This window comes from Lepisma saccharinum, chromosome 6, assembly GCF_977018435.1.
Source record: "Lepisma saccharinum chromosome 6, izLepSacc3.1, whole genome shotgun sequence".
Taxonomy (NCBI): Eukaryota; Metazoa; Arthropoda; class Insecta; order Zygentoma; family Lepismatidae; genus Lepisma; species Lepisma saccharinum.
In genome coordinates this window covers 16,151,811-16,177,333 of record NC_139234.1, presented here as the reverse complement: position 1 = coordinate 16,177,333, position 25,523 = coordinate 16,151,811, and the positions used below count along the sequence as shown (strand labels likewise).

Genomic DNA, 25,523 nt, shown 5'->3' with positions numbered 1-25,523 from the left:
TTTTTTATAACTTTTACCCATCATGTGTAAATACGGTATTCCCAATATTAGATGCTTTTCTCCCATCATTGACTAGGAAAGAAGGCCTGAAAATTTTAAAACTTCAAGTGCTTTGCGGCAAGCCTTTCCATTGTTGGATTGAATTGAAATTTTACATGGTTCATTTGCTTGACGAGTGGCAACAGTCGAGGGGAAGTGTGCTGGATCGAAATTCAAAAGTTGGAATTATTTTACAATACATCCTAATATACAACTGCCATTACATTGCATGTGGTTTTATTTATTTGGCATTTTTCAACAACTCTAGGTCTGGCAACAATAATTGGTGAATAAATGAAGCAACATGCAATGAAATGTTCATGCCTTGCTCAAGATTTGAACCTAAAACATTTGGCCATGTAGCATATCACACTTACACTGTGCCACAGGAGCACACTGTAATTTCATCTTGAGTGGAAGAATAGCATTTCATTCTTGTCCTTCTGATGCACACAAAAATACAATTTCGAATTTGTGTATACTTTTATTATAAAAAAACATCCAATGTATAAGAACCCATACATGCAAAATACATATATATATATTTTTTTTTACAAAAGTAGCATATATAAGGCACAATGTAAGCTCTCAGGAGATTGTATTTATATCAGTAATATAGTGAGCTAAGTATTGCATAGTTTTCAACATTAAAAAATATATATTGGAAGCACAATGTTACATTTCATTAAAAAGGAATTTAATATTATTCAAAATATATGCAGCTACACACAATACACAAATAAGTAGTTATCCTTCAGTACTGTTTGAACATTCATTTAAAATCTCTCATGTAAAAAATAGTTTTCTCCCAATAAGGTACAGTTCACTTAGTATTACATTGTAACATTAGCTGTGTGGCTACAAGGTAGAGAAGGTGGGGTTGGGCTCTGTCTCCCACTATTTTATCATTTCAAAATTCAAAAATTCCAGTCATAATTTGACAATAATAATTTTCAGTTATGTCCAACATAAAATCCAAACTTGTACATTTTCACACTCATGTGTGGCTTTTAATTTACAAATTATTATTTGAATAAGCATTCAATGAGGTGAACATCCTAGTAACTTTTCAGGAATAACATGGTCTAGTTCTGAGAAGTACTGTTGTTTTGGCAGATCATTGTTTCATAACATTTGGGGACAATTAGCCCCTCTCCCCCACCATTTTGAGGGAACCCAAATGTACAGTGGTAGAAAGAAATACTTCCCTCCATTAAAGCCCTAAGGGGAAGTATTTGTTTCCAGTACTGTACTGGACAAACACAGAGATGTAATACAAAGGCCTGTCGGTGTACTTTTCTTATAACCTGTCTTTTGCCTTTTGAGACTATATAATTTGGATACAAAATACAAATGAAGTATTTTTTTTTTGTTTGTACATGAATATATATATCTCAGTCACCTTACAAATACTAAATGCATTGCATGATTATAATTATCACGTACCATAATATCTATCCACAATGCAGAATACACGTTAACAATTCAGTGAACACGAGGATAAAAACTGAATTAAGTATAATTCATGTGAACAAGTCACGACGATGTTAAAGTGATTCACAGAAACACTTTGTCCAAACAAAATTGTTTATATGTAAATTGCATCAGTGGCAAATTAATATAAATCAATATTAACTGCTACAAAAATAAAAAATAAGTTTATTATTCTAAGAAATCTTAATTTACAATCAACCTAATAAAGGCAGTTAGTTAAGGGGGCCTATTTTGAACTTATGTAAATCAACTGTACATACAATATCACCAGGAAGGCAGGATGTGGCTTTCAAAAAGATGAAAATGGAGAAGTTAGTAAACTATGATGAGTATATATGGGCACAGAAGGTGAGCAAATGCTGCTACAAGTTATCAATTTAGCATTGGAAGAGGGAGGCATACCAGAAGATTGGCAACTTACTATCATCGTACCAGTATACAAAAGAGGAGAAAATAGAAAATCATAGAGGAACCTCTTTACTCGGTGCACCAGAAAATATTTATACTGAAACAGGGATGTCTCCTCTCTACCAGATATAAGAACTTCTCCCCCGGTGTTTACTGAATCTGGCAAAGTATAATGGACAGCACAGCATTGAAACTAAAATTGTGATAAACTCCTCCTTAAGGTATATTTAAACAAAACTTATATTTTATGCACAAATAAATAATAAACCAAACGTGCTCCCATAGGGAATTGATTGCTGGGACCTGTGGGGCATACAAGGAGGTTGTTGCTAGGTCCTAGCCCATCTGGGAGATTTCCCACTGAAGTGACATATAACATGTCACACATAAGTGATATGAATTGGATTGATTGATTTAGTTTATGTAATGTCATATTTCTGCCACTCTTGGCTAATCACGATGAACAGTGTGATTAATATCAGGACTTAATATATAATAGTAAAGAATGCTTGAAAATGCACTAAACAACATAATGATTAACAATGTCTTAATAGCCTCACAAACATGTCATGCGTAGAAAGTAGCATCGTAGCAAATACACTAAAAGATATAACCATTCAGTTACTTCAGTAACAAATAACAATCTCCTTTCATGTTAAAATTACATGTACATAAACCAGTCTAAAAATATAAGTTGTACTCACTATATATTTGTAAATGCATTGTTTCTGTAAGTTGTTATGTGAACGCAGTCTTGTTATAATACAACCTTTGTTAGAAAAGTTCCAGAACTGAGCTCGTAAAAAATAATCTTTTTAACTTAGGAACTAACGGTCCTATGTCTTCTCAAAATAGCCCCATCGGCTATCTATACACAGCTGCCACCGTTTCTGGAGGTCATGGAAGCAAGCAGAGAAAGCTTCATCTGGGATGCTCTTCAGCACATCTGTCACAGCCGTTTGGATTGCTGCAATATCTTCATGACACTTCCCTTTCAGCGGCATTTGAAAAAAAAATAAAAAAATCACATGGTGACAGTTCAAGTGAATATGGGGTATGTAGTAGAGTGGGGATATGGTGCTTGGCCAGATATTCCTGGACTGATTAAGCAGCATGGGGCCTTGCATTGTCGTGCAATAAGAACCATTGCCCAGATGCCCACAAATCAATACGGTGCCACCAAATTGCTTGATGCAAACATTTCAGGATGTCAATATAAAAGTTTTGGTTTATTGTTTGCACTTCAGGCAAATATTCATAGTGACCAAACCTTTAGCATCAAAAAATGTGATCAACATTGTCTTTGTTATTCTGGGATCGTCTTGCACTGAATGTCTGCCCTCCTGAAACCTGTTGTGCCATTCAAAGATACGGCTTCTCAATAATCCCTCGTCACCATAAGTTTGCTGTATCATATTCCATGCTTCACTAGGGGTTTTCCCTAGCTTCACACAGAACTTAATGTTAACTCTCTGGTCAGAATCCACGTCCATTACGTCACTCGTGTAACTTCCAACTAAGTGTGCCAACAAGCTGAACAGTGGGTTGCTAAGTATAGCCCTGCCACCTAGTGAGTTTGCATGGAAACACTTCCAAGGCCATGTCTATTCAGAACACATATCAGATGACAGAATAACACCCATCTCTTGTGTTTGAATATTACAGGTAAATAATAAAAAAATTATGTCCTGCAACTTTTCTGATAAATGTTGTATTAAATGCTAATTGGCATTATGCTTGCAAAATAATAAATTATTATAATTATATAGTGAAACCTTGATTATTTATCAACTATGCAATTAAATACCATTATGCTATCATTCACATACTCACTCCACACAAAGATATGCGAGGCACATCCAGAAAATAAGAACAGATTATTGCACCGAGTCATTTGCTTGGCACTGAGTGAAACACATATTTGTGTACATAGAACTTTAAGTGAAAAATGCAGGCTCGACCAGGACTTGAACCCGGGTCTCGTGTCAGAGACCTGGGTTCCAGTCCTGGTCGAGCCTGAATTTTTTGCTGAAAGTTCTACGTAGTACATCTCCCGTGTGTGCCTAATTCAATGAAGTAACATATTTGTGTGCGTAGTAATGTTCTACGAAAATTGCTCATTTCTATGTGGCAATTTACACGAAAATTGGCAATAAGTTTTAAACTGCGACTTAAAGAATACAGAATTTTACAGTGTCTGAATTGCATGAAAGTTTGCAAGCGTGCCCAGTTCTTCAATGATAAATGGTTTGTGAGCAAGTTTCTTCACACCATAATAAATATGGTGAGTACACAGAATAATATGTACTACATGTTGCAACATTATGCATTAAATAAGGTTTACTTAAAATTATTACTTCCCTACACTTTTCTGGTATTGTTAGACATGCCTCATATTTTAACAAAAGGAAAAGGAATGTTTAGAAAAATCATAGCTAATGAAACAGAATATAGCAACATGTTATTTATAGAGTTGCTTATCAACATCCTAATTTATTAAAATTACTTCCTTATTATTACAAATGCAGTTTTCATGAAAGCAAATGCACTCACACCTTATCTAAGCAAACTTGGAAGATTCCATTACTATTCATTCATCTAATTCAGATATTCACATTGTGTATCAACTCAGACATAATAAATGACTGGTTTTAGTAAGTGTTGTACTAAATATTGCATTGAGAACTATGAACAGAAAAAAAACTGTAAACACATATTCAAAAATAAAATTGACACTTTTATAGTGATAAATACATAAATATTAATGCTAGAAAAAGTAAAGATTCAGAAATGCTTATAAAGAATGGAAGGAAATAGATACAGAATGAAATTATTGGGTACAAAGTGCAATGCTTGACATCATGGTATGTATAGCATACATAAACATGTAAATTAAATGACATTTAATAGTTATCCATATATGTAATTAAAGCATATAATTTTTTAGCATATAATTTCATTTAAGTAAAATGAAATTGTAAAAACTTCCTTTCACTTCACTCCAAACGTACCTGTGATGTACTTAATAACCTACAGTTCTCAAAACTAAAGCATCCATCTACTATTAAATCGTTACTGAATTAGTTTTCAAATTCTGAAAAAAAAATTTAATTGCTAGTATATAAGAATACATTTAAAACTGTACCAAATGCTAACTTTATACAAAATTTTAAATACACATTATGCTCAATTGCTGTCTATAAGTAAAATTTAATTATAAATGCCTCTCTTATCACTTAAATGACAACATTATTGCTTTCTGATTATAAATCAAACTTATTGTCAATATTTATTGTTTACACCAACACAACCTGCTCTCACACAACCATGTCAACACGATACACAAATACTACAACAGTGTAGAGTAAAGGTATTTCAATATTCATAACTTGTGTTAATATAACTGCAATTTTATATATAAAACATTAAAAATGTGTTGCTTACACTTCTGATTTAAACTTTTGTGCATTTAACATTTTTTTAAAAAAAAGTGTTACACAGTTATTGTCCAAAAATGTTAACAAAAAATCTTGTAATCTAGAATAAAATAACTGTAGAAGTAATTGTTATTCCAAAGGCTGTATCACATTATAATGGGTCCCTGAATCTGGGGAGCATTCCTAACCCGGGAGAGTTTTACAGGTGGATTTTTGGTGTGCATCCACACACGTGTCTATGTTCTTACCACTTTTCTTATCTTGATAATGAGGAAGTGAAATTCCTGAAATGTTAAGCTTTAGCAGAAAGGACCTTTTTACGGATCGTAGAGTTGAAGTTGGTTTTTGTTTTATGTTCTTGAGGGAAGTGAAATATTTTCATCCTCCCAGCACACGGAGTTAGAAGACCAAAAAGAAAAATATTATATTTTTCTTGAATACATTCATTTGGTAGAACCAAATCCAATTGTGTTTGTATGAAGGTTCGATGTCAAAATTTGACTTCTTATGAAAGTCCTTGCTGTTCTGTCCAGAATAAATCAATCATCAACCAGTAATAGCTCAATTACAATTTTTGAATATATGCTCATATTTGAAAAGCCCATACTTCAGAAATGAAGGCACTTAAAGATTGTTCATTTTTTTCATTCTGTGTAGTGTTGAGAATATTTGTCGAAATTCTAACCCAGGAAAGACAATGTTAGAGGCATAATTTACATAATTCATAATTTATACACAGACGAAAAAATAAATATATTTGGGATGAATTTAGTGGCAATTTTCAGGTGCTTCATGCATTATAAATATGTTATATTAAATTTTCCTCGATGTTGAATAAAATTTGACATCAAAGAATAAAATTGTAACATGGGCTATTAAGAAGGGCACCTAAGTGCCACGTGGAAGAATGGGGCAGGACAAGAGTCTCATCTCAACACCCGGATTGTGCATTCATGTCATGGTGCAAACTAGAGTACTGCATTTGACCACTTTTGCTCGAAAATACTCGATCGAATCTTACACACACAAGCGTGATACACTCAAATATATAGAATATAAAAATATAATTCCAATGGGACAATAATCATACAAATATATGTGTAAAAATTTGTTCTTGCAGTTTCAGCCCATAATCATCTATTCATTTTCATATATTACTATGTTTTGGTAAGATAGACTAAATTACATTTTAACATGGAGATGATGACTATGTTCATTTCAGTTTCCATTTCACTGCGCCTTTCACTTCACGATTCATATTTGAAGGCTCACTACCAGAGACAAGTTACGGTTATACGGGAACGAGCATATACCGATCACTTGCCTGTTCAAGCGTTATTCGCTCGAGTGAAGAAACGGTGAATTCTGTAAGCCATCTAGTGTTGTCTGTGCGAACTATTAGACGATCGAGCAAAAAGGCATCGATGCAGCGCTCTAATACAAACGTTACTGTTGGAGAGATGCTAAAGTTAAGGTCTATGAAATAAAATGGAATGACATTATGAAAAGCAATCAATGCTGATAGATAACGCAAACGTTCAGTTATCAAACACTAACGTGCACAGTACATTTTTGTTACTCTGCTTTGTCATGATAAGGATGAATCGTGATTTGGTGAATCAATGAAACACCCATGTCCAGGTGGGACTCAAAACCCTTTGCCTGTTGTACAAAGAATGTCAATCCACTACTGAAATACTCTGTCACTGAGATGGATACTTCAACAAAACAATAAAATTATGCAGAAGTGTAAAGAACACATTACATGTGTTTATATTCATAATTACAAGTAATCTGTCTAGCAATTGGTAGGTTATTTAACTATACCTGTACACTACACCTTCATGCTAAGTCAACAATTAAATTAGTACCTCCAAATGTATACTTGTCAACATCTCAAACATACAGTGTCATGCTTACAATGCTAAGAATATTAAAAATACCCTCAAAATACATGGAAGATACAATCACTTTTATCAAATAGACATGAGCACAAAATACAAATCCTACAAAAGTTATAAGTAGTATGAAGTCTGAGTATTAAAAAAAATACATACAAAAGCTGTACAATCTATAAAACGTTAACAGATTATATTGTCACTTTTGATATGTCAAGTCTTATCGTGAAGGCACTTGTTTAATGCAGAGAGATCTTTATTCTTCTTTCTTCGGAACTTCTTGGGGGGCATCGTTGAGTTTTACATCTTCAAATTCGTTAACTTTGTGATTCGGAATGATGCAGTTTTGCACATGAGTCTTTTCATCTACTGAATTAACGGTCTGTAGCTCTACATTCTCTCCTGCCTTATCCATTACCTTCTGTTTTGAAACATGCTTTGCTAGCCTATACAAGTCTGGATATATACCGCGAACCACATAGATAATGCCAAGGACATTTTTCATAATAAATAGTGAGGTAGGATTGTGATACTCCACCCACATGTAAATGCGAATCCACAAGTATGGTATGTCGATAAAGCATAAGTGCAGAAAGTTGTACACGACAACAAGTGGCAATGGAAAAGGCTGTGATGCAAAATTTGACAAGCTCAATTTATACAGTGCAAGTGTTGGCAGCAAGAAATTAATGCATGCCAAAGTGATCACTGTGTTTTCCAGAGTAAACGTGAGCGTCAAGCGAGTTTCGTTGACGAACAGGAGACTCAAAAGGGTTACGGTGTCAAAAATCTCAATACCAGTCTTTCCACAGACAGCCGTAATGTATATAAAACGTGGAGATTCTCGATCTGAGTAATTATGACCCTCAACAAGCAGGAGAAAAATGATCGCTGATAATGCAATCGAGATTTTAAGTAGCTGTGGACCAAACATTTGTTCTGGACTCAGTGCATCAGGGATCTCAGACTTGAAAATGAGTATTATCTTTCCCAGAAGCAAACAGCTGTAGAAAAACCATGAGATATAACTTAAAGGCAGGACCCCGAGTATTGGCATCGGGTAATTCTTGCTAACCCTACTTGGAGAGAAGGACAATTCTTTTGCAGCCCCTTCATCGATCATCTGCCTCCGGCAATACTTGTATGATATCCACAGTGTCCCAGCAAAAGCGAAGAGGCACACAAAATCGCCTATAAACCAGAAGTAGGTGTTTAGGTTGCTCTTGTAGTGTGAAATGATGTAGTAGTTCATTATACTACCTTGCACTATCAGCACAGAGAGCAAGCATGCAGCGTCCAACATGTGGATGACTCTCCTTCGCAGCCAAACACATTCTGTACCCGATGCCATACATACACGGCACATCTTCTTGTGAAATCAGGAAACATGCACACACCACAAACTGCCTAAAATAAAATAACGCAAAATTACTGCATGAACTCAAATAATAAAAATATATAAAATACAATTACAACTATTACATTTTATTTTTCTCAAGTTTAGCACTTCTCGTGATACACTCCTTTAAGTTAAATATTAAATAAGGTGATCTGTGATAATACTGGCATCAGCTGACATATTAACCAAATAGCAGTCATATGAAGCCATTGCAGTGGAACCCCAATTTTACATTCTCCTGCATTATACATTCAATCTTCATGGTCCCAATAGAGAATAATGCTATAAAGCTTTCCCAGATTTTACATTTCCCTCATCTATCAACTTGGTCCCCTGAAAAACATATAATCGAGGTTCCACTGCAAAACTTTCATTTACTTATTCCATGTTACTTTACTTAACGTTACCATATACTTTGCTTCACTGTAGTTATACTTCAAATATAACATCATTTTTGTTAAACATAATTATTTATTATGTCAGCTGAAATTTGAACTGGGTATATTTTAATAGCTTATTGATATTCTTAGTAATGTACAACAATAAAATTAGTTTTAGCCTTAAAGATACATCTTATTTGTGAGAAAACAATTAGTGTTACCACTAACATGTTCCCACTCATTGGTGGAAGAAATTTCCTGACTCTCCCAGGTTTTCCAGGTCTCACACCAGCCTGTTAGTTCATATGTATCCATTCCCTATTTATAAATACATTTTTCAAAACAAATGCTCGGACTTAAAAGTTTCATTAATTTTTTTTCATAGAATTTGATTCTGCAATAAAAGAGGGGGTTCGCATTTGAAAAAAATGTTGATATCATTTTCACGGATATGACTAACTGGTATCATAATCTTGTGGCTCCCTTCTAGCATTATATTTTCCATTATAAATGGCCTACCCTATGTACACACACACATATATATGGATCTGTGGAAGTTGGTGAAATAAAGTGAAAATTGTGTAAAAAAAAACATTTATATTTAATATACTATAGTGTGAAAGACATTATGCTACGGAATATGGACTGTAAATTTGTAAACAGAAATTTCCCCAAAATGCAGGGAGGGAATATTGAATGATTTTTCGCAAGTTTTACAGAATAGCAGACTAAAAACAGTGGCATAGTAAGGGGTAGGCAAAGTGGGCAACCGCCCAGGGCCTTGCATCTCATGGGGGTTGATACAAAAATTTATTAAATAGAAGTGAGGGAAAAAAGGTGGAAAAGGCTAATTTTTGTAGGTAATAATATTAAAACATTCGGTTTTTATCTTGTTTTAAATTCTATTTAAATGTTATAATATGTCAAATAAGGATTTCTCTTGATTTAAAATTCAATAATTTTATGGGTAAAAATAGCAAACATTTTGTATAGAAAAATATACAAAATACTAATCATGTTAAACCATAAATAGTGTCAATATCATTAAACTGTAAATAAACATGGCAGCTGGTATTTTTGAACTATAATTAAAAATATCTCCAAAATTAAGGTAATATTTTAAGTTACAATTATACAGTACATCCAGAATGTTTTAGTTTCATTGGAAGAAAAGTTACTGAAATTATTATTAGTTTCATTAACAAACTCAACAATCATTTCCATAGTAGTTACTAGAGGGCTGCAATGAGAGTTTTTCGCTCGAGCAGCAAATAATTCGCACGAGCAATGCTAGATGGCATACACAATTGATAGTTCTTCCGCTCGATCGAAATACACTCGAACTCTCAAACCCTACAAGTAGACGTATTTCCATAATTTGGGCCCTCAAATATGAATCGTGAAGTAAAAGACGAAGTGAAATTGAAAAATAAGTGAACATAGTCATCACCTCCATGTTAAAATGCAGTTTTCTGTATCTTACTGAGATACGTGAAAATTAAATAGATGATTATGGGCTGAAACTACCTAAATTGAAATTTAATGTATCTCCGATTATTTTCACATTGAAATGATATTCAATTGAATGTTATAACTGCATTTTATTATTTCGCAGAATATTATTATTCTTTTCGGTAAGTGAACAATGATGACACGTACTCATTTGTAATTGCTTAGGCAGGTCTGTCAGCATGTGTATCCATTTTATGTTCGGTCTGTAGATATTGCATACTTTCATACAGGGTAGGATTCATAAGTAATGAGCCTCACTTTATACTGACGTGTGTGTACCCTGCAGAACACTCCGCTTGACATGAACGGTGGTGGTGGGTGTTGGCTTCGCAGCGCAATGCGTGTCAGTTGGCTCCCAGCTTTCGGAGCGGTAGCATCGGCCTTAACAGGAACCCCTATACAGTGGTGCGTGACACGGTGATATGGAAAGTTCGTTAGAGCAACGCCACGCGATCAAATTTTGCATCCGGTTGGGCAAGTCTCCTTCCGAAATGGTCACAATGCTTCAACAGGCGTTTGGGACTGAGTGTCTGTCCTCTTCTCAAGTCAAAAAGTGGCACAAGGCTTTTCGTGAGGGCCGGGAAGAGGTGACTGACGAACCCCGGTCTTGACGCCCGTCGTCGGCCCGAACTGACGTGAATCTGCAGCGAGTGCGTGATTTTTTGAACACGGACCGGCGTTTGAGTCTCTACCAAGTAGCAGAAGCCCTGAACTTATCGGAGACAACGGTGCAACGCATTGTTACCAAGGACTTGCACATGCGGAAAGTCTGCGCGAAACTTGTGCCGCGAGTTTTGACTGCAGAACAGAAACATAACCGAGTGCTCCGATGCGAAGAACTGCTGCAATTGTGCAAAGGCAATCCTGCCATTCTCGAAACAGTGATAAGCTGTGACGAAACGTGGACTTTTCAGTACGATCCAGAAACAAAACGACAAAGCGCTGAGTGGCACACCTCAAACTCACCCCGTCCCAAGAAAGCGCGGATGAGCAAATCGAAAACGAAGACCATGCTCATCGCCTTTTTCGGAGTGACAGGGATCGTCCACTACGAGTTTGTCCCGCCCAGACAGACCGTGAACGCTGCTTACTACCAGAAAGTCCTGAAAAGGCTGCAAAGAAGCATCGCGCACAAGCGAAGGGACATCAACGACAACTGGAAGCTTCACCACGATAACGCCCCCAGCCACACTGCCTTCATCGTCAACGACTACCTGGTCCAAGTCAACGTTCCTGTGGTACCCCAGCCTCCCTACAGTCTGGACTTGTCGCCTCCTGACTTCTTCTTGTTTCCATGCTTAAAATCAGTGCTGAAAGGAAAACGTTTCGACTCTATCGAGGACATCAAAGCAAATGTCAAGACAGCCCTTGCAGCCATCACAGAACAGGACTTCGGGGACGCCTTTGAGTCATGGAAAAGTCGTCTACAGAAGTGCATTGATGCAAGAGGTGCCTATTTTGAAGACTATTAGTCAGTTGTACCGATCAGCTCAATAAATATGTCTTTTTGAACGAAGGCTCATTACTTTTGAATCCTACCCTGTATGTGCTGTATTTGAGTCTTACATAATATACGAAATTATTATTTAGAATTGTAATTGCATAGAGTGGTTTCCTTCTACGTATATATGGGTTTTAGGTTGACAGTGTTGCTTATTAGGGTCTGAAATATGGGACGTTGCCGATCATTCCACAACGAGTGTGGTGCGTTCGAGCATGGGAGATTCGAACGAGCAAAAGTGGTCCGATGCAGTACTCTAGTAGTTACAGCATCAGAAACAGAAAAATTTATGTTTACGTACATTTTTAATTTGCTTTAATCAAACTGTTCAAACATTTTACAGGGCCATTTACTAGAAAAAGCATTTCTTTAAAAAAACATATATCTATGTGCAGGGTGTCAAAAACCATGCAAGCAATTTTAGCATGTTTCTTAAACAATAAAAATCATGATTTTTATCCACCTGTTTTGCAGTGAGCAATCATTCTTGGGTTTTGAATCACTCAGACAGAGTTTTGGCATATTTTAATGGGTCATTTGAAAAAATTTCTTGATTCAGACCAGACACTGTAATCAGTTGTTGGAAGCACTTACGAAATTATTTTAATGCTATTTAATGACCCATCTAACCTAACAAGTATTTACCAATGTAATACCTCTTCACACCCCACACATGTGAAGTAGATGGCATTAGTAGACAGTAGCAGCAGTCTATATACAAGACAACAGTTTCTGTGTAATTTCCTAACAGATAAAGAGGCCCTCCAGCATTACGTGCATGACATTCCACACATAAAATGTACGGTTCAAGACATGAGATTGGATTAAAGTATTCATATGAAATGATTTCATGGAATTATGAAGTACTTTGTGCTGTATGCTAACAAATGAAAAAAACTTACATATGGCATAGTCTGTATGAATGTCCGCAGGATTTTTTCCAGGGAGGGGCAAGGAAAGTATTTTTTTTCAGGCACAAGGCAAATTTTTCCCAAAAATAGAGTTGTTCCCTAAAGAAAGATTGCTTAAATTTGATTGGATTGATTGATTTGGTGTTTTAAGTCAACTTTATGCACAGTAAGGCTAATCGGGACTGGACCTACAGTTTAAAGTGGGATCCGGACCACTATGTGCCTCCACAGGGTATCGAACCTGGGACCCCTTGATTAAAAGGCGAGGACGCTACCCTGCGTCATCGAGGAGGCCTGATTAAATTTGAATTTATCATATTCATGTAATAACTAATACATATTATTGTGGCTAAAATGAAATTATATGTGTGAAATGCATAATTTTTGGTTGACTTTCATTTTCCAGGGGGCAGGCACGGCTCCCCTTCCGGATGCCCATGCATGTATGGTACTTTAAAAATGTAGCAAAATTTAACTTCAATTGCAATTGAATTGTAAACAATTGTTTGTGAAGCATATAGGCTGCACATGCTAACAGTTTTTGTTGGTGAAATATGGAAATTATATGTATTCACAAATATTTAAAAAAAATAATACTTTTCAGATTAATTCATTTTGTCATTTACATGGAGTAGGATCACTTTTAGTGGAATGTCACCACAGAAGTTTTCCAAAAATTTGGAAATATATTCCTGGTATGTATATTTAAATTACAGTGTGCATAGCACTGACTTTAATTTCATTATTTGGGGGCAAGATTGATGTAAGCAATACTTCACACATGAATATATCATTGTGTGGGAACCAGAGGAACGTAATTCCAAAAAATGCTGTTTTTGGTTTTGTTTTAATGTATCTCCTCTTATAAGATCCATTTTGAGTCAGATTGACTTACCTCAATCTTTTCTTGATAATGGTAAAGTATCTCCAAATTACAGATTTTTTTTTTGGGGGGGGGGGTCAGTCATATTCCTTGAATTACACATTTTCTCTCTTGTTTGTCGTTTGAGAACCAGACAGACGTACCTCCAATTTTTCAAGTTTATAGGAGAGAGGAAATTCTTGCAGGATAAAGTAGTCACGTGTCTCCAATTGACTGATTGGCATTAAAAAGAGGTTATACAGGAAACTAGAGTACAAATTACTAAAGTCAATACAGCTCATAGGACTAATATCGACCAATTTGGACTTCCACCACCCCTCAAGACAAACTCCTAGTTAGTCCTATGACCAGTGATGTGCTCAAGGTGGTGGGGTTCATAATCCTCCCCCCACGTTTGGCCCAGCACTCCATAATAAAGAGAACATCAAATGTAGGAAAAGATGGCAAAATGAGGGCTGACTACCAGAAAAATTGTACACAACACCTCCCTTTCAAAAATCCTGGGCACGCCACTGCCTATAATATAGTAATTTCTACTCTACTTTCCCGTTTAACCTCTTCTACATCAATGTTTACAAAACACACCATCACATCTCCTTGTCTCACTCCATTTTCTATTACAACAAAATCCGAGAATTGTCATCCTACTCTCATCCTGCTGTTACAGTTCAAATTAGCTTTATTGGGATATCAAGGCATTGTGTTGCCAGAATATACGTAATTGTGCGCTATTTACACCACCGTATGCAGATTTTCAAACAATGAATAGGTGGTGTGTTACTATTCCACACTCCAGCGTTTGCCTTAGCCCTCTCATGCATGAATTATGAAAAAGTTATAAAATATTTTTTAAATTTGATTTTCTGATCAAGTAGATTCCCTAAAATAGATATCGCAAAAAAAAAAAAAAAATCATTCGTAGTTAGATAAGTGAGATATGTCATGTCCTCATATGAGGACGCTGTGCAATAAAAGGAACAATATTTCTTCGAAGAGTGAATTTATTAGTTACATATAACAGACACAAAAAAATATGAAAAATTGTTGGAAAACTACAGAAAAAGGCAAGAATCAGTTACAGAACAATTAAGATCAACCCTTGGAAAGCCAAAACAATGAACATAAACCCTTATTACTTTGTTTCAAGCAACAAAACCATGAAAATTAAACCATAAAACTTTGTATGAATCCCTAAACAATGAAAACGATCACTTATTACATCGTATGAAACACTTCAAAGCACTCTGGACACAATGGTACATCACACCTGCCACTAATATATCTTGTTTTACTTTTACACCTCAGATCACGACAACGATTTGCATATTTTGACTCACTCTTCTTTGGGTAATGACCTCCTCCATCAAATATTTTCTCCCTGGGTACAGTCAGGATTGCTTTCTTCTTTAGTGGAGGTGGCGTAGTCTCACTGCTGGGCCTTCCTCTAAGTCTTGCAGGTGTGGTGGCATTTCCTTTGCAAATAAGTCCTACAGCCACACCACTTTTGAACTCAAGCAAATCCATATTTTCATCTTTTGAATTTTTCCACAGTATCCAGGCGTTTACCACAGCAACATTCAAGAAATGATAAAATATACGCAGATACCACCTCTTATTTCTAACGTCATTTCTGTAACGAGCCACAAGCGTGTCCATCAAATCAACCCCACCCATATGAAGATTGTACTTTGAGATTGCAAAAGGATATTGAACTTTGGTAACTTTCTTCTCTTTTCTGGAAAATCTTGAGGCTTCGTCTTGTGGTTCTAGTCTGGCATAACTTGATATAGTATGAACTGAAGAATTGTCTAACCACCGCACAACTGTTACATCATCAGATGATGTTACAATGGATGAACTCCCACGAACCCTTTTCAAATCTGGCAATGAAGTGAGTTTTCTTTCCCAACCCTGGATTCTGTTTGTCCTCGCTGTTCCAAGGAACCAAATACCCATTTCTCTCAGCTTCAAAACAAGTGGTATTCCAGTGAAAAAGTTGTCACAAACCACCTTGTGATTTTTTTTCCTTCTAACGAGTGACAAAGGTGAATGAATGAATCACCAGCCATTCCAAATTCTGCAGAAGGCTTTTCCCTCCCACCAGCTGCACCCTGGTAAACCTCGAAGCAGTACACATACCCAGATACTCCTGCAGATACACACACTTTATAACCAATATTTTTTGTTGTTTTTTTTTTGGTAGATATTGTTTGAGGGAAGACCCTCGTTTAAATGGTATCATCATTTCATCAACTGAGATATGTTCTTCAGATTCACAAGCACTGTGAAATGTGGTATGAAGGAAATCCAAAACTGGACGTATGCGCATCAGTTTGTTTTCATTATTATCAGGGATACTGTTCTTGTCTTGAAAATGAATGTAGCGCCGAATGAGTTCAAATCTATTCACTGTCATTGCATCAGCAATGACATTTTGTCCGAGTCCACTTTCTTGTGACCAATATTGTCTGATACAAGCGTACTTTATGTATGTCATTGTAAGGCACATACCAAAGAAAGTCAATTCACCTTTACGTAAGTCAAAATGATCCTTTCTATTTTGAACAGCGTATAAATTGGATTGGTAAGTTATATCGTCAACTAGGGATTCAGGAAACAAATGAAAAAATAATCCAAAGGAGATTCACCTGTTACATTTACTTTCTTTTCACCACTGAAAGGCGGAATATTATTGGAATGCGAATTATCCTTCCCTGCGAACCCCACTGGGACCCTTTTGTTTGGAACATTTGGTTGTGGAGGAGTGGGAGAAGTTCCATCTGGTGGATTGTCTATACTTTCTGAATTTGTATCATCTGAAGATTCATATTCCGCAGCTTCTGGAAGGTAGTCCGCATCATCAAATTCATTATCATCAGAAACCAGTTCGTCTTCAGATCCTTCAGGTATCAAAGGAGTCAGTTCCAAGAGGTAAGCCTCTATTTGGTCATGACTAAGTGGACGATCATCGACATCAACTGGAACGAGAGGGGTTGGATGTTGTTCATCAGACATTCGTTAAGTTCCACTTGTAGGATCATTCATTCTACAAAAAGAAAAGCACAGATCTTGCTACATTTCTCAATGTTACTGCTTTGCTTCTTCTAAAATAAAAATTTCACGCAGTAAAAATACTCATATTTGTAAAACATTGTATTATAAGATTTATACATGGTAGCAGGTCTACTTTGTAAAATAATGGGTGCACACATTTAATTTCCTAATGATGCTTTCAAATTAAATGATAAAATATTCTAAAATACACTGGCAGATATGATTTTGACCTTACTTGGTTTCATAATACTAATTTTTATAGTTTTGAATCATAAAGAGTGAAAATATATATATATATATATATATATATATATATATATATATATATATATATATATAAAAGGTAAAGTGTTCCCCTGTGCATAGCACCACGCCATGAAGGCGTATAGGGGGTGTGGGGGTAACGCCCCACACTTTCTTGATCCGGTCGTGAGGGGGGGTGATGTGATCAGCATCACGCCCCTGACCGCCTTTACCCCCCAGGGTTTCCCCCAGGTACCCATGTTATTCGACGCTGGGTAGGCGCCGGGGCCGCTTCCACCGTTAGAAAAGTTCCCGGATTTGAACTGGCCGGGGATCGAACCCGGGACCTTGAGCATGGTAGTCAGACGCGTTACCGACTGAGCCACCGCGGCCACTATATATATATAAGATGAAATTTTTGGTTATCCAATATAATGACAATCAGAAATGTTTTGATAACTCAGCTGCATAACGTCCTCACTTCAGGACACATGTTTCCTTGCTATTATCTCCTTTTATATAACACGTTTGTTCAAAATAACAACAAAATCTCATAAAACTACATCATAGTAACAAAATAAAAAAAAATACCTGGGAAAATGATTCCAAATGCTATATATATATAAAAAAAATTTTCATAAGTGCATATGCTCAACACGTGTTGAAACACTTTTTTATATCTTCCAGCAACTGCATCACAAGCTCGAGAGGTGCTGCCACCTTGCAACTTCTCACCGAAGCTTTCGTGCCCTCCAACAAGGCTCTTGTGCATTTACAGAAAAATTCCGCTATGAATTGGATAAGAAAGAAATTCTTGAAGCTTACCTGGTGGCGAATGATGAAGAAGTTCTCTCGGGATATCAGCCAGGTGATATCTTCTTCATCAAGAAAGAAATTGTTAAATAGCTATCTGTCCTCTTATGAGGCCAGTATGCATGAGAGGGTTAAATATTCAGAGTACTTTGACACTAGAAAAGATTTGTTGGAGGAGGTCATTGCCCAAAGAAGAGTGACTCAAAATATGCAAATCGTTGTCGTGATCTGAGGTGTAAAAGTAAGACACGATATATTTGTGGCAGGTGTGATGCAGTAGCGGCTTCTGCCTATTCGCACGTGCACACCCAAATAAATCTATAATGCAAATCATTATTATTATACTTATTTATTGAACTCTATCTCCTTCGAAACATCAAGTGTTCCCACGCTGCTCCACCAAGAGAGATGGTGGAGAAGTCTGCGATCCGTGATATCAACCCACGTAGACAGGCCGTGATCGGGGCTGGAACACAATGGTAGTTTCACTTGCTATGACGCTGTTGCAGCAGTCGCGTAAAGGACTTTGATTGGGTGTTTTGGCTTGAGCGCCGTGTGAGGGGAGGTTGCATCATTTTGGAAAGCTGTGAACTCAGGGATCTGTGTGCGAGCGAATGTACTGTTGCAAACCCATTCCATTGGAGATTGTGTGATGCAGTCGATGCAACCCATACATCATCGCAAATTGAGGGATTTTTTTTATGAAAGGGGAATTTCGGTATATTGTCCCCAGCATAACAGGGGAAGAAAAGGAGGAGAGGGGGGAGGGCAACTGAAACCAAAACAGGTGTTTTAAGCATGCCTTTGCTTCGTGCATCTTGGTCAAAATAAACGGCCTCTGTGGCGCAGTAGCCGAATTATCAACCTGCAGGAGGGAGCGTGCATCAAATAGTCAGTTGTTTTGCATTGTGTGGCTGTTACTGCATTACAAAATTATTTAACGCTGTCAAAAGGTCGTCCCTGTCTCAGTGCAAAGTGTTTGATTTCACGATGATTTGGGAAACTGTACATAGCGAAAGCAGACTTAACGTTATTGAATTTTTGGAGGGAAGTTAGCTACAATGCCTGTAGCAACTGCAGTAATATATGGATATGGCGGAAGAGAAGGAAAATTCTGAAGTACGATTACGAAGCAGGGCAGTGTGAACTTAGTGAGTACTGTTATTTGCTTTAACATTTATTAATTTCTTGACCTCGCTTGATTTGCTTGCTTTGATCAGTCTGTCATTAGAAATAAACAACAACTAGATAGATTACAACTGATTTCCGCCATGTGGTTGTTGGATCTGCTTCTTTGGTGTACGCCAATGTTATTATTCTCCTTGTTCATTAATATCAGCAGATCAGGGGAGAAAGTTTTTATGAAATAATTTGCAAATCGAAAATAGTATTGATATTGTAGATCGGTATTTCTATGTTTTGAGTGACTTTGTCAGGTTATCGAATGCTGAATTACATACTGCACAATAACATCGCTCTTCTCGTGATTGCCTAGATAATTCTTGAAATATTTGAAATTTGTAAAACTATTCCTGTTAAAAAAAAAATCATGAAATATGTATAACTCAGTCATAGCCCCATTATCAGTGAAAGGTGATCAAAACTTGGGTTGCCAATATTTTAACTCTTTCACTGCGAAATTCTCTGGCACACAATATCCCTTGGCTGCGTAATTAAATTTGAAAAAATATTTTTTTATAAACAAATAGTTTTCACAATTACATTACGTTATATACGAGAGAGAACTTACAAAATTCATTCCTTGCACTGGAAAACCATTCTGTAGTCCCTGGTGGTATGATATTTTGAAAAATTTTGAATTTTTTTAAAAAAAAAAATTTAGAAAGAATAATTGTAAAAAATTACATTGCAAAATATGTTATAGAGAAATCACAAAAGTCATTCCTTGCACTGGCAAACCATTTTGTAGTCCCTGATGGTATGGTATTTCTCAAAACACGGGATGACGCAGAGTGGTGGAGCAGCGTGGAAATTCATAAGTAGTATCAAGATACTGGGTGGCGAAAACTTCAGTTTGTTCTGTAAGGTGTGTTCAAATACTGAGCGGGGGAAATATTTGATAAAACAAGAAAATGGTGTGCTAAATACTGTACTGTCACCAAGTAACTTAGCACTTGCCTGTGTCAAACTTCCCGCACCTAGATCAATGCTGCTTTGCACTTTGCTCCATGATGTTACGGACGGCTTGACAAATTCTTCATCAGACACTACACAATCACTGTCACCACTTGAAGTCTCATAAAAACTGTCGCTATTATCGTCACAACTTAATTCACCTTCTGATTCAACAGCTGAGTAACATCATTATGAGACAAGAGTTGACAACTTGACGAAGCCATGTTGTTTACATTCGAACATGCATTTGAAACTGACATGTCAGAGCACTCAATGCTCGTATTCTAAACGGAGGCGTAATTAGCGACATTATACGGATATAAACAAAACTACAAGTTCAAATAGTTCCAAATAGTATCAACAGATGTCTGAAGGCTACTAAAAGCGACGTACTGCAAAAATGCAACACCCGCAGCGAATGAAAGTATGAACTCGCAATAATGCGAGTTCAGCGGAGCAAGGCACCTGGCATGATGTGCATAAATGCGACGACCGCAGCGAAAGAGTTAAGCTTCATTATGTACGCACAAACGGGTGTGAGTATTTCACAGGGGTGGTATAACACTTCTGGATGATAGACTGAAGTGTACATCCATAGAGCCAGACCACGAGCTGGCACTGGTGTGATGTACCTTTGTGTCCAGAGTGTTTTGAAGTGTTTCATACAATGTAATAAGTGATCGTTTTCATTGTTTAGGGGGTTAATACAAAGTTTTATGGTTTCATTTTCATGGTTTTGTTGATTCAAAGTAATAAGGATTTATGTTCATTGTTTTGGCGGTAACAGTTTCATACATCACAGACACATTTCTTCAGTTTTACAGAAGAAACTACTTAAGGAAATGAGTTTCTCTAAGGTTTGCAATGTTCGTCGAGGTATTTTCTTTCATCGTGGAATCTCTTTGACCGGGAAATCATGTATTTTTCAAGAGAAATATCTCACCGACGCACAATTGCCATTGCTTTCCCTACAGCAGAATTTCCAACCCCCCTTATTTTTAACTATGCTTGCCTAACCTAACCAAACCTTATCGGAATTGTTCGTGGGGCTATCCGTAAGCTACCCGTGCATAATGTATAATTTGCACATGTGACGAACACGATTGTAGGTATTTTTCGGTGAAGAAGGTTGGAAACTCTGCATACTCACTACAGTAGTCAAGTTTAGCCTGCAATATTGTGTGTTAAGGAAGCAAAGAAAGGAATAACAAAAATTACTCTCTATGTGAAAAATTGAGTTTGTTTTCGTGTAAAAAGCATAATGGCACCTTGAACTATGTTCTGCAATACACAATTGGGAAGTACGAACCATGCGAAACACAAAATATCAGATTTTAAGTGTCTCCGAGCTATGAAACTGGCACCGTTTTGGCTTTCCAAGGGTTCATCATAATTGTTTTGTAACTGTTTCTTTCCTTTTTCTGTAGTTTCCCAACCATTTTTCATATTTTTTGTGTCTGTTATATGTAACTAATAAATTCACTCTTTAGAGAAATATTGTTCCTTTTATTGCACAGCGTCCTCATATGAGGACATGACATATCTCACTTACCTAACTACAAAATTTGATTATTTTTTTTTGGCATGAGCTTACGATACCGGACCACTCTCCAATTTCTATGAAATTTCGCATACTCACTAATTGAGACAAATCTGCATCTAATAATTGGCGGTAAAGCATGTAAATTGTAAAATAACTTGCAGAAGTTGTAGAATAACCTTGTTAAATACCACGATGATTCTCCATACAAAGCAATTGACAACCATGTTTCTTTCGCAATTTGCTACAATCTTCCTTGTCGCACAACAGTTTTCCTACCTTATGTTCCGACGTCAGACGAGGAATGAATGCCTATGAGGTTAGGTTAGGCCTGTTAGGTTAGGTTTCATTAGCATAAATACAACAAAAAAGGTAACGGTTCCGATTGTTTTATGATTTCTCCTAGCACAAAGACTAATTATTGTAAATTTTGGAAATCATTGTCACACGAAATATGAACCTTCCTTAAAGTAATGAGTCCTGTTTGGACTCAAAAAAAATTATTTATGTTGAAAAAAACAACTTGAAAATTACCTTACTCACTTCTCATGGACAACATACGTATTCTCCATCGACAACAGACAGTAAATATCGTAGAAGCGTGGATGAATGTAGAAGTAAATCGGAACCTTAGTAGAATGCATTTAGGGACTTTATTTTAATAGTAAGGGAACCAAACCTAACCTGCCTAACCTAACCACGATAGCATATATTGAACAAAATATTAAGTGATCGCTAAAACTCCGCAGTATGTGTTGACAGACATAAATCAAAATCTGAAGGACTGAAGATGACCAGACCCCTCTCCGATTTTCTTCATATTTGGCATACTCACTAATTGAGGCGTCCTAATCACGAATCTGAAGTTAAAAGTTGTCTGAAACGTCTAGAAATTGCAAAATAAGCGAAAATAAGGCGTTAGTTTTCCGAGTGGAAACCATCGATTTTTGCAATTTTTTTTGTTTCACAAGTAAATATATATATATTCGGTATGACTTGAGATGACCGGGCCCCTCTCCGATTTTCTTCATATTTGACATACTCACTAATTCACTAATTAAGGCCTCCTAATCACGAATCTGAAGTTAAAATGGTAACAGTTGTATAAGTCGGAGACGGATTTCTTCAAATTTACAGGAGAAAAGACGAGAAAGTACTTACGGAATTGCGTTCTTGAGTACTTTCTGAAGCTGGGGAAATTGTTTTTTCGAATCGTGCAACTTATTTGGCCTGTAAGTAAGGTATTTTTCGTCATTCATGCATCTCCGTTGTACGATAGCTCATGCTGCCATTACCGTCGACTACGTGAATCAAATGTTCCATGCGTTCGATTATGTAACCCCCTGTCAGTGCAGCAACCACGGGGTAGTTTTACAAGATGACGTTTTTTTTTTTCAATTTAAGGTAACACTCTAGTTTACGTCCTTTTCCTAAGGAATACGTGTCATATATTGTTGGAAAGCTTATTTTATAAGGAATTCAACAACGTAAATCCCAGAGCGAGCAAAAATTACCTGAAGGAGTAAATCGAGAAAAACCGATGTCCGGATATGCACAATTGAACGTACTGAGGAATTTTTTAGATGATGAAGCACATATTTAGGGGTGAAATGAGTGCTAATGGAACCTAACCTAACCTCGTAGGCATACCTCGACCCCGTGAATGGATAGTGGGGCTATCGTGAACAGAAAGTGTAAAAAGAAAAAGGTACTTAACCGAAGAGATGCCGGGTGCCACACCACGATCGCACACCGCGAACGCAAAGGGTAAAATTTACTATCTTTCGGACACCTCTAATTTTTTCGTTTCGTCAATTTTTGATATTCGTACTTACGTACCTGCTTCGCGGAACATTCCTGAAGCTGTATCAACGTTGTTTTGATGAAATTTGAACTATGTTTCCTAACCTAACAGAACTAACCTAACCACGCGGCAATGGTTCGTGGGGCTAGCGCCAATGGTTTGCAATTATTTACAATTTCTAGATCCTGATACTAACACGACACCAAATTTGAACTATGTTTCCTAACCTAACAGAACTAACCTATCCACGCACCAATGGTTCGTGGGGCTAGCTATTCTCCGTCGGAGAATTAATTTTCAACGAACAACATGAATTTCAGCTATGAAACATTCCCACATCACAAAACACCTTCCCGATGTTCGACAATGCTACACGAACTTATTACGGTAAGTAGTTTCTTCTGTAAAAATAAATAAATGTGTCCGAAGGATAGTAAACAAGTACCTCAGGAATATATATATTTGGTTGTGAAACAAAAAATTTTGCGAAAATCGACAGTTTCCCTTCTGAAAACTAACGCCTTATTTTCGCATATTTAGCAATTTTTAGACGTTTCCGACAAATTTTAACTTCAGATTCGTGATTAGGAGGCCTCAATTGGTGAGTATGCCAAATATGAAGAATATCAGAGAGGGGTCCGGTCATCTTCAGTCATACCTCAAAATCGAACCATGTAAAAATTACATTCGTAGAATGATGAATTCGCAATAAAACAAAAGGAACTTGGGCCAAATAATATACTGTATTGCCTTTATTATTTCACAAGAAAGAAGAATCACGAAGTACGTGTTAACATTACTAGATCCGTACGCAAAACCGTTTGTAAACATCGGTTTAGATGTAAACAAAGATTTATTTGTGTGTTTACTTTCCCAGCTGGGCTGAACAACTTTTCGTGTAAAATTTATACATGACATACAATTATTGTACACGTCTGGTGGCTTAAATATATCACAACTTAAATCTAAATGCTAAAACAATTATTCATCAGATTAATACTTACGAATTATTTCTATCCGTATTTGTTTCGCAGTTCGCATCACATCACAAACGATCACGATCACAACAGCTTTGCGAAGGAATAGTGAAAAACTCTTTCTTCTATCTTGGCAGATTCGGCAAAGTTGGAACAGATCCAGGGTGAACGCACGAAATTATTTTTCTTTTGTTTTCGACGAAAAATCAAATCACATATCATGCACATATGTCAACGTGAAGAAGCTCTAATTCAAGAGTTAACTTCAAATACAACTTCCAATGTCTTACAGATACACCCAAAATATAAACAAACACAAACTAATTGCGGGAAGCATCAATCTTCGGCGTAGAAGAATATAATGCCATAAGACATTTTACCTTTACCCTATTGAAGGAAATTTGCAAACTAGATGAGAATGCTGTAGAATAAACGTTCCAACACAGACCTTGTAGTAATATTCCATATAAACATCAATAAAATATAATCAGGACATTTTTCTTGAATAATTCGAATCAAGTTCCAACTTCTCTTTAAATCAGTTCAGTTCTTTCTCTCTGCAATAGGCTTAGATCGCTGATTGGATTTGATTCGCGCAACGCTGACATGTCGATTTGAAGAAACATTGTGAGACTTTGTCATATGTATGAAGGTCAGGACACTCCTATCAGTGGTGGTGTGTCTATATTTCAGCACTCGATTCTTGAGTTGACTTTGTCCCCTCCTCTCTCTATCACGTGAAATTTGGATTATTTTGGTTATACAATAGTTGATGCTATAGTTCAGTGGCATACTAGTATAATTGACGTTCGTACACATAGAGGTGCTGACTGTGCCAGTGACCATTATTTAGTAATTGCTAAATTAAGAGAAAGACTCTCAGTGATAAATCATAAGCAACAAAATCTAAAAGTTATAAAATTTGATACAGGAAAGTTTGTTGATGAAAGAATTAAGAAAGATTACCAAATTAAACTGTCAAATAGATTTGATGTTTTGCAGGATTTAAATGATGATGAAAATATAAATGAAACAGACGTAAATAAGAATTGGGAGCACATACGTAATGCAATAGAATCAGCAGCTAAAGAAAG

The 25,523-nt window shown here is 36.5% G+C and overlaps 1 protein-coding gene across 1 annotated transcript; it reads right to left on the bottom strand.

Annotated features, from left to right (window-relative positions):
• Nucleotides 1-516: 516 nt before the first annotated feature.
• LOC145988588 (uncharacterized) lies at nucleotides 517-24,987 on the bottom strand. The gene is made up of 2 exons (XM_083123573.1): nucleotides 24,457-24,987; nucleotides 517-8,683 (listed from the first exon to the last, which is right to left on the bottom strand). The coding sequence occupies exon 2, from the start codon at nucleotides 8,640-8,642 to the stop codon at nucleotides 7,533-7,535; it is 1,110 nt and encodes a 369-aa protein (XP_082979699.1). The 5' UTR covers nucleotides 8,643-8,683; nucleotides 24,457-24,987; the 3' UTR covers nucleotides 517-7,532.
• Between the last annotated feature and the right edge of the window lie 536 nt (nucleotides 24,988-25,523).

Bases quoted from the DNA above. Each gene is read 5' to 3' on its own strand.
- LOC145988588 (XM_083123573.1), bottom strand. From the start codon at position 8,642: ATGTGCCGTGTATGTATGGCATCGGGTACAGAATGTGTTTGGCTGCGA.